Source organism: Anopheles darlingi, chromosome 3 (genome assembly GCF_943734745.1).
Source record: "Anopheles darlingi chromosome 3, idAnoDarlMG_H_01, whole genome shotgun sequence".
In the NCBI taxonomy this organism is placed as follows: Eukaryota; Metazoa; Arthropoda; class Insecta; order Diptera; family Culicidae; genus Anopheles; species Anopheles darlingi.
The window spans coordinates 13,778,168-13,788,966 of record NC_064875.1 but is presented as its reverse complement, the minus strand read 5'-3'; the positions used below and the strand labels follow the sequence as shown (position 1 = coordinate 13,788,966).

At 47.9% G+C, this 10,799-nt stretch overlaps 1 protein-coding gene across 4 annotated transcripts in view; it reads right to left on the bottom strand.

Moving 5' to 3' along the window:
* The window catches only part of LOC125958262 (protein O-mannosyl-transferase Tmtc3), a 128,141-nt gene that overhangs the window by 45,008 nt on the left and 72,334 nt on the right, over positions 1-10,799 (bottom strand). For all 4 annotated transcript variants that reach the window (XM_049691502.1, XM_049691501.1, XM_049691503.1 and 1 more), the window contains exon 7: positions 5,648-5,763. In XM_049691502.1, coding sequence (XP_049547459.1) covers positions 5,648-5,763 — 116 coding nt within the window. The remainder of the gene's footprint in view (positions 1-5,647; positions 5,764-10,799) is intronic.

The following is a 10,799-nucleotide window of genomic DNA, read 5'->3' as shown; positions in this document are numbered from 1 at the left end:
TCGTTAAGACTGTTACAGATAGCTGTAGCCGTTGTGTAATAAATAATTGCATTCTAGTGGTCGTTGCATAATTTCTTCTAATAGTTACTAATAAACGTTACATAATTTTTCGAAAACAGTATTTTTGCCTGTAATATTATAATAACTGACCTTTAATTAAAAGTTTACAAAAGGCTCTGCTTCAACATTTCATTTCAACAACCCGTAACGGAAAATCCCAAAAAACCTGCATCACTCGAAAATCCCGACGAAATGACACAACGCTCATCAACTGCACAGCCTGCTTCGTTGTCAAAGGACAACAATAAAGGCGTGATTTTTTTTCGCTTTTGTGCCAGGAAAGCGGAAACAACTTCTCCGCTGATGGCAGGCTATTGTCCAAGCAAAAAACAAAAAAAAAACGCGGGTTGTGCTTTGTGTAAGACAACCGGATTAAAAATCAACGACAACGATGCTCGGAATGGCCACCATCAACAAGGCCAGCACCACGTGTAAATCCCTCTCAGCTTGAGAGCATCACCTGAAGACAGACAGACGGAGATCGTCGCCATCGTCGACCGGTAGAAGAAGTTGGAAAACGTGTCGTCAGCTTTTGCGTGACTCGGTCGTCATGTCTTGACGACCCCTCCTCCGTTGACAGTTCACTAGAGCATGTCGTTCCTATGCCCTTCGCAAGGATATATATATCACACCACAGTACTGGCTACCGTTGCTGCAAGTAGAGTGCCATTTGTAGTGCGCGTCCGAGTGCGAGAGGATGCAACTGTGAGGATTGTAAACTTTCGCACCACACCACGCTGCATACAACAAAGCGTACGGGAAGGAAGGAGTAAAAATGTGAAATACAACCCTAAACTTCTTCTGTGCTCGGCAGCAGCAGGGCACGCAATTCGTGTTCGTCGGCAACGGGCAGGGTATGGTGATAAGTCATGTCGTGAGGTTCTCGTTGTCGTTTCTTGGAGCAACGTTCCTTTTTCACAGCGCTGCTTTCAACCTGAACCACACGAAAGGGGTCTGAGCTGCAGAAGAACGAACTTTTAAATCTGCGTTGCTTGTCTTCATGTCATGTTCGTTCATAAATTTTGCTCCCACCGGGACGCGAGACGAACACCGAAGTTCGCCAGCGGAAGGGCAGTGGCAGGGAAGGAGTAATACAAACGACAAACGGAAATTCCCGGAGACGAATGATGGTAGATGCTCAGTAGATGGGGCAGGGGTCGTTGCATCAGGTATTCCAACTCCTCCTTCTAAAGCTCCTGCAAGTCGATTCAATTTCCAACATCGCACGAAATGGCCACAATCTCAATCCGACAGAACATCGTGCTCTCAATACTTTGCCTCAAGACTAATTCCGAACACGAGTCCCGCATCCGTTGTGCATCCGTCTCGAGGTTGCAGCTTAAAAAAAAGACGGACAAACAGTCGACCGACGACTCTCCGGTCGCTCCTCACCACTCCGGTGCTTCGGTAATACCAATGAATGCTTGTCGAGTGTCACCGCACCACCGCCGGTCGGCCGGTGCTTCCGTTCCGTTTCAAAGAGGAAAGATGAATTGAATTATGAAAACATCGATATTTCATTACCCCCCCCCCCCCCCCCCGGGGGGGCGGGGGCGGGGTGGCAGCTCGGAACATGAGCCCTCCGGAGAAAATCAAGTGCTAGAAATTTCAATAAGATCTCGACATTCGTAGGCACAAGATAGGGATGCAGGATAGTGCAACAGTGGGATGGTGTTGGAGGGCAGGGGGCGAAAAGTGGCTTTTCTTATAAAACCTGCTCCGTAGCTTCAGATTGCAGGATTAGCCTGAGAGGTTGGAGGACGGAGGCCTGGGAAGGCATAAAATATAATTAACTTTGCTTGTTTCCATTGAACACGAGCAGAGCACAGCGTTTGACACTTGATTTCTAGACGTTGCCAGCAGTTGTCGTACCTGCATGTCTTCGGGCAATGCTTTAGGGTTTAGGGTTGTGTTGGAGGAAATAGAATACAAATCCGGCTTAGGTGTGATTTCAGGAGCACTGTTGATGACGAAGTGGGTATCTGGTTTGGTTTGCCTTTGATTTATTACGATTGTACAGATGACAGACAGGCAGGTTGTATGTACGATGATGCTGGATTTCTTGTCTTCCTTGATAAGGGACGACTGGCATACGCATGTCCTTTAATCAAAAACTTAATTCTTAACAAATTACTATTCAATAGATTCATTTTTTTTAAATAACGTCGCATGTTATTCAGTTATACAGAAGCATATTATCGTTCAATTCAAAGAAGAAATCATTTCTTGTTAGTCGCTACTCACTCTTTATCGCTCTATTATACGCCTATAATCGACATTTCCTTTTTCCCTTTCTTCATGTCGCAATGCAGTCCAGACTCTGTTCTGCTGTACATATTGTTGCGCTCTATCTTTTAGTTGAAGTAATCTAGTAGCCTTAAACTTACGGCACGCCCGTTCTTATATATGCTAAAAAGAATCAAGTAGCCTTTGAGTTTGTTGACATTTGATTTGAAAATAAATAAATTTCTCCCAACCCAATCTACAATTTACCATCACTTCCAGGATTGATGTGAATTACTTCTCATATCGTTTGTACAGCGGCACGGTTTACACGGTTTTCCTCGAAAAACAACTGAAAAAAACCAGCCAGCCACCATTTTCCATCCGTATTCGAAGAAAACACCAACGACCCCTCGAAGCAAGCTGTTACCATCACCACATAGAAGAAGCATGATCGCGGTCGCGGTCAGAAGCACGTACAAAGTTGACCGAGAAACCGATGTCCGATGCCAGTGTGTCAGACGGTGCAGTTCCGGATGCAGCACATGGGCAGATTGCAACAGAAACCAGCGCGCGCGCCTGCTCTCGTTTGAAATGATACTTTCAACTGCACGCTCAATCATATCATCGCCTGATCCCTTACCGCCTCCCTTCGCCCTTGAAGCGCCTCTACCACGAGGGCGTGCGAAAGAATCTCGTAGCCGGATATGTTGCTCGCGAGCATGTGCGCGATCATCCAAGCTATCCAGCCAGAGCTAGCAGTAAAAAGCAACAAGCAGTGGACGAGACGGCACCGGTCGCCGTGAAGCAAAGGGGCTCGAAAAGGATGGCATATCATCCTCAGTATCCGTTTGCTAGCATGATTACGCCGCCACCACCGCCGCCGTCGTCCATTACCACCCTCTCTGGCACTAACGGACAGACAGATACAGCACAGTGCTGCTGCTGCTGCTGCTGCTGGAGGATCACTCTCTCTCACTCGCGTGTTTTCTCTGCCCTGCAAACAACATCATGTTTGCCATCCATTTGGGTTAGCGTGGCCACGCTGGCTGGGTGCCGGTGATGTGTCGGAACATCGTCGGAACATCAACAGGGACGGATGTAGTTGCTTTGTGTGAACCACCACCACCACCACCACCACCACTGGGCCGGGAGTGTGGTCTGGATAACGCATCAAACGGTGGCGCGCATCCCGGGAGTTGGTTGGTTGGTTATTTTTCTATGCTTGCCCCCGTTCCTCTGATGCTACTGCATCTCATCTCGCTTATGCTCTGCACAAATGGAGCCTTGGAATCACGAGCAACCGGAGTTGCAGTCTTCTCACCACGCACCAGCGAGCCGCGTATCCTCTTTCTAAGGACCTTTTGATGGCGCTGGCTGATGGCTCAAGAGTGGATATCGCGTACGGCAGCACCATCAGTGTCGATGCAATTTGGTGTTCGCTCGTTTGTTCTAGGGCTAAGTGATGCTACTTTTTAAACACTTTCGGCTCCAGTCCACTAATGCACCGGCACCAGCACTACGATAGATAGCAAAGTGCATTCAAAACAAACCGAAGCCTCTCGTATGATGATTCGTCTGCCCAAAAAGGGTCTGGTCTGTGTCTTTATAATTTGAGTGCATCTCGCATCGTAGTCGTATGTCGTATGCAAGAGTTCACACATCCACTTAGCCGACAGCATATTATGCATAACGTTTAGGTGTATAACAAGGGGTTTCAGCCAATTCAGTTCTCGATATTTACCAATAAAACCTTCTCATTTCCTGCTGGATGCCACATAATAGAAACATAATCCGAACCGGGCCGCGCTTACGTTATTTGATGTCAGTATCACCGCAACACGTCGCTACGCTAGTGAATATATATTTGAAACAATAATGACGCAATCGAAGCCACGCCACGGGCTTGGGCATTCCAAAAACCTTCGGGAGTTTAACAAATCTCTAAATTTTCCCCAAAAAACCCCCCGGTCCTGGACGGGGAGGGGTGGCTAAATGCGGGAATATGCCTGCTCGTGTACCGTGGGTTTCGGCGGGATAGGATTTTCGTTCGGTTCCCCGGTTAACCGAAACTTTCCGGCAAATTGCGATTAACATTCCATTGGCGAGCACATTTTTATTCGACCCTTTTTTTGCTTTTTTTTTGGACAGGAGGGACCCCAACCAATCACCGGGCAGCGGTGGTGGAGGGTGCCGCCAAACCGAAACAAAGCACAGAGGGAGAAAAAAAACCCCGCAGCTTAGAATTCGGCAAATTTGCTGAACACAGCGCTCGCTTCTCCGCGCGTTCGGACACCCAGATTGTCGATGCCAGGTAGCGCGTAGGGGCGAGGGGAGGGGGAGAGCGAAGGAAAAAGATGGAAACAACCGGCAACAACATAACGACGCGAAGGTCTCTCTAACATCGTGCGTGTGTGTGCCGGCCGCCTGCCACTAACTGACGAGCCCTGCGGGATAGAAAATGAAAATGTTTTGCAGTTTTGTCTGACCGCTGCTGCACGGACGCTTGGCCACAGCTTTAGCCCTACGCTCGAACAATGTGTCCGTGTGTCCGCGTGTGTGTGTGAACGAGGGTTGCGAATGCGGAAAATTGACCCAAATTGTTGGAATTATTTTGTATTTGTTTCTCGTACCGGGCCCCACCAAAAACAGCACACTATATACGAGCGATACGTGAATCTGAGGACCATCTGGAGCTCGGCTACTGGCACAGCAAAACTGGGCTGCTTTGATCCAAAACTGCTCGTCTGCTCGGGAGTGAACCGTTATGGTGAATTTAGGTGGAAAACTTGAGAACTTTTCGAGATCTACGATCCAGATATGTTTGGCCGGTGGTTCCGGTCCGAGTCGCCATACAGCAGGTGAACATTCTGTCCAAAAACGGGAACTTCGTTTTGGGAAATTGGATAGCACGAGAGAAGGAAGAAGATTTTTCAAGATCACCGTTCAGGCGAATCAGACAACAGACGCGCGCACACACACACCAGCAGTCTGTTACGTCATCGTTGACCGAAATCCGGGGTCGAAACGATGGCCATGAATCACTTCATCATTTCACTTCATACACTCTCGGGCGCTAGCGTCTTCCTCATCGGCGAGCTGGTCGATGGGCTGCTGGTCCGTAAACTCCTGAGCACTCCGGAGCACTCCGCCAGAGAGTCCAAATATCTTGCCGAAAATTCTTTCCCTGACCCGATATAGTTGCAAAGAAATGCGGGCCGCGGGGCGGGCCCCGCGTTGGAATGTATGGCCGAAAGTATTCGGCAAGTTGCACTTGTAGCGGAGGTTGGCAGAAGAAAGGGAAGGAAAGTAGCTTGGATCCCGTGGATTTTAAAGCGAGATACGATATGTGGTATGCGCCTACCTTCTGTGCGACGAAGATCTCGTAGATGGCGCACACGCCGGTGATGGTGATGCCTTGCTCCTTGCAGAGCATTGCCGTCGCGACGAGCAGCATGGAAAGCACCAGATAGCGCCAGCCTGCAAAGAAAAGTAAAAGCAATATGGAGTATGTGATTAGAGAAATGTTGTAGAGATTTGTTTGAGGGCAAGCGAATTACAGCTATTTAAGTTGGTCAAAATCAAAAGTAAAGTCATGGTAGCGACTGATTTAGTACTTGCAATGGTCGCACATAGCAACGATAGATGCGCCATATTTATTGGTCATATTTATTAATAAGGAAAATTTGGCAGAGACAACACAGACACTGCCCGAATCGCTTTGAAGCGCTGAGCGTTGTGCGCTGAAAACCCATTTCTAATGCGAGTGTTTCGGTTGGATGACTTTTTCGCGAATCGACGTTTGAAAAAGGTTTACACTCCGTTGCAAACACGGAGATACGAAGAAGATGATCTTTCTCTTCCACACCCTCGTAACTGTGGCAACGTTCGGCGATTGAATGATCAGTGATCGTAAAAAAAAAACAGACGGGACAATAAACGAGGAGAGTGATGAGGTAGGCCGGCCAGGTATAAGTATAAAAGCCCCTCGACGACCTCTGGAGCAGTATCATTCGGTTGTGATCGTTCACTGCAGCAGTACGTCGACGATAGACACCACTAGGCACAACAGGCAAACATGAAGGTAAGTACGGAGAGTAGCCCCAGGAACCAGGAAGCACCGTAAATCAATGCCTCCTGCGACCTGCGTGTTTTTTTTTTCTTCTTGACAGGCGTTCATCGTGTTCTCAATGGTGCTGGCCTTGGCCGTAGCGCATCCCATCGATGAGACAAACAAGGAGAAAGAGCATGGTCTGTGGGAGGAGCAGGAGGGCTCGGAACAGCAGCAGTCCTATGAAAGCTACCACGATTACCCGCAACAGTCCTCCGCCCAGCAGGAGTACTACTCGCCGAGCGACTACGACACCGAGCATTACGCGGAGAAGGAAGTGAAGAAGGAAATCATCACGAAGAAGGTTCCCGTTCCGTACCCGGTGGAGGTAGAGAAGCACGTCCCGGTGCACGTGAAGGTCCCATACCCGGTGGAGGTCGAGCGCAAGGTTCCAGTCGTCGTGGAGAAGAAGTACCCGGTGTACGTGGAGACGAAGTATCCAGTCCATGTGGATCGTCCGTATCCGGTGGAAGTGAAGGTTCCCGTCGAAGTGCCAGTCTATCAGAAGGAGTACATCGAGGTCCCGAAACCATACGCAGTTCATGTCGATAAGCCCTACACAGTGTACGTGAAAGAGCCAGTGTACATCGAGAAGCCCGTTCCGTTCACCGTGCTCCTGAAGAAGGAACACAAGAAGCCGTTCTGGGGCTAAGGTGATAAGGCCACCGAGGCGTGCGATGAATGGGCTGGGGGGGGTCTCTAGAATAAAATAATTTCTTTCTAAACTATCGTGACCGTGTTCTGAAGGATCGTGGCATCTGCTCTTCTGGTTCTCGATATGCATCATAGTAGAGTATTCCCTGGGAACGATACCACTGTGCGAAGCATTACCTTTGCTTCCGGGACATTGACTTCCCAGAAAGAAAAACACAATTATGGAGCACTGTAATTGACCTATAAACGTATTACACACACACACCAGGGCACGCAAAGGTAAACTAATTCATTCGAAGCAATTTTACTAAAACACTCACAACACCACGCAACAACACTACATTGCAAGCAGATTTCTCGAACGATATGGTGCTCCATTTTCCTGATAATTACAGTGGAACCCATACAATCACCAACAACACCGGGGAAAATTGCAGTGAAGGGGATAATGGTCCCTTACCCACGGTGTAAACACAGAGTACGCATCCAACGCATTTATTTCGCCACTGACGCTCCCTCCATCATCATCATCATCGAAAGCGACCGGTGCCGGTGCTGCTGTCACAGGCGCTTGTCACTCGTTTGGGTTTGTAGTACTTGTTGATTTAGGACATGGCCAGGGACAACCGAGTACCGTCTGCTGCTGTTTGGCGTTAATTTGTGCCTACACAGAGCCAAGAGATGGTTTCCGTGCGCAAGTGAAGTAGGCAGTGAGTGTGTGAGAGAGAGAAAAAACTGTGTAAAAATTCATCTTTCCTTTTTCCCGGCGAACGGAAGGCGAAGATGTTTTTTTTTTCTTCCTCCCGGGTTCGGTATAATTAACCGAGTTCTAATGCCTTCTTTCCCGTGGAGAAAAATCGCCAGGAGCACAAAGAACCCTTTCTCGCCGACGGAGGCGATGCGTTCGTCGGCGTTCCGTTGCGCCCAAGGATATTGTGCCGTTTGTTTGATGAACGCTAATTAAAGTATGAAGAAGTATAATGATCCAATTATAATGCGACTAATTATAAGGAAGAGCAATGCTTTAATTGCTCTGTCCAGCCATGTGTCACGGTCACGGTTGTAATGGTGGTTTTCCGGGGTGCAGCCTTACAGCCCGTTGGTGGTCAGCACATAATTTGATCATGGTGGAATTTGCATGTAATTAACAAACACCGAACCGTCCATTACCGGCTGCAGCGATCGCGCTTGTTGTTGTCTTTGTGGCGCGCCAGGAGTGCCAACAATGAAGAGAAGGAGCGTAAGCAGTCAGGAGTTATTTGGAATTTTCTGCAAACCTCATTGTATGAGTTCGCGCGCGTAGCATCGATTGTTTCCTCGAAGCAAATGGAAAATTTCTATGGAAGCAGCACTACTAGGGGTTGAAGTTACATTAAATTAATGGAATGAAATGAGCTCCTGCTTTCATAGGTAGAAACCAATGTTTTTGTTGGCGAGCAAAACTAGCATTGATTGCTGAAAACACTCCGTCAACCATAATGGAACCCATGATCTATCACGAGTGCCATTTCAAGTTTTTCCACCGAAAAGCTTTACAGCTTCTCCATCAAAGCTTGGGCTCGGTTGGTTCACACTACAGCAGCACACACACACACACACACACACACACACTCTATCTGGCTCAATTGATGGGTTTCCATTTTCCTACACATTCACTGGTACGACGAATGGTACCGCGAGAAGTGAGGTAACGGCAAAAAACCGACGAAAAGCCAAACGAAATAGAGTAGCTCCATCCATTACGCGTACACAGAGATACAGTGGAAAAGAAAGATTTTCTTTTGGCCGAAAAAAAAATTGCTTTCCACTTCCACTCTTCCACCCCCTCTTCCAATCAGTAGTCGTCAACCATTTGACGGGGTTTGTCCCGGGGGGTGGGTCCCCCGGGGGTGGGATTACTGCAATTGCGCGAAGCCGCGAATTCGCTGGCAGCAAACGTTTGTCAATGTCTGACTTTCTGCGCGACGGCGAATTCGGAATCGGAAAGGTGGTGGTGCGTCGATGAAAAATGGTTCGTCACCCGTCCCGCGTTCAGCGGATCAATTCCGTGGTCCGCACAGCACGGAGAGTTTTCATTTCTATAAAAGCTGATGAAAGAACGGGAATAACAAAAAAAAACCCAAAACCCTAGGGTATCGCTGCGACAGTGAGAAACGAGGATCGTTGTGGTTTCGTTACTGGAATTTCTTATCACTCCGGAATTGCACCTGAATGTTTACCATTTCGACGTTCGTCTCCACAGTTCAGTAACTTGGGAACAAAGTCTATTGAGGTAAATCTTTCAGCTTTAGCTGAGTAAAATCCTTTAAAAAGAAAATCAACAGTCAGAAGACGACAGACCATTATCGTAACTTCGTTGAGCGAAAGGTTTTCCAAAGACTTTCATCAGATAACAAATTAACTGGCTAATGCTGAACTTTAAATGAGCGCTGCAGTTACGAGGGCAACATTTTGTCAGATTTTTTTTCCCCCACCGCGAAATTGCATTCTTCGCAACAAAAACATCCATCTAAATGCTGCATAACTGGGTTGGGTTTAATGAATCTAGCGTTCAGAAAACGAACGAGAAGGCCAGGGATATCCTCCGTGGCATCTTAAACACAAGCAAAACAAGAGTGAACCCCGGTTAATAACACCCAAATAAGCGGAAAGACGCTGCTCAAACACCGTGGCAGCAGCCGGGGTCAGTGGAGCAATTTAGCTACGCCAAATTAAACAAAATGAAGAAAATTAAACTCATAAACATCGGCACGCAATGGCTGCAAGAAGCTGCACGTCTGCAACGCCCAGACCCAAAACTGGGCTCCCCCCATGAGGTTGCTCATGATTTGCTCGTCCTTCTTGATTCCATTTTGCTCATTTTCCCTTTTTTGTAAATTTCATCTCCCGGGTCGTGAGGACGGCAGGAGCTCGCACTCCTCATAAAACTTTGTACCCGTTTGCAACCGCGTACACAGCACTGAGCACTGAGCACTGCAGCATCGTCGAGTGTTCCGAATGTGTTTGCATCGTTTCCGTGTGCGTGTGTTTGTTGGCGTTGCAGTTGGTGCAGGTCTGCATGGTTGCAAGTTTCATCGCCGACCCACCTCAAGCCCTGGCTGCTGGGAAACGAAAGAAAGAGAGGGAGAGGAAATGCGTTCCACAGTTTGCTAGATGACGACCGACGAACAAGCTGATAAGTAAGACTAATGGACAAACATAAACTCTACACCATACCACACCACACCAGACCAAGACCAGAGGAGCATGATGCGAATAACGTTGGTGGACGACTCGTTCGCTAGTATTTTTTTTTTACATTCCATTTCCTCCTCCCTCGCTTATGTTCATTACACCTAATGGGTGTCTCTCGCAATGCCAATAAGGAACTGTGTGGAATGGAACGGGAAGAAGCAAACTTTTGGCACAGAGCTTGCTTGGATGGTCTCGGCAAGCGAACATCGATTGACATTATGGATGCGTCTGACACGTCCATGTTTTGCCCCGGATGTCGCAAGCTACTTCCAAACAAGCAGGGTTGCCTCCTTTCAGCCATCGTCGTAATGTGTGTGTTCGCCATTACTTTGGCTGAAGAAGAATTCAATTACTCATCCATAAGCATCCGGAGCCACACACATACACGCTTTAGCTATTTCCTTTCCATTTTCCAGCAAAGTGACCTCAATCGCTGGCTCTGTGTGTGTTTGTGTGTGTGAACAGTTTGTCGCATCCAAAATCCCATAGCCTACTGTGCTACGGCATCAAACAAGGA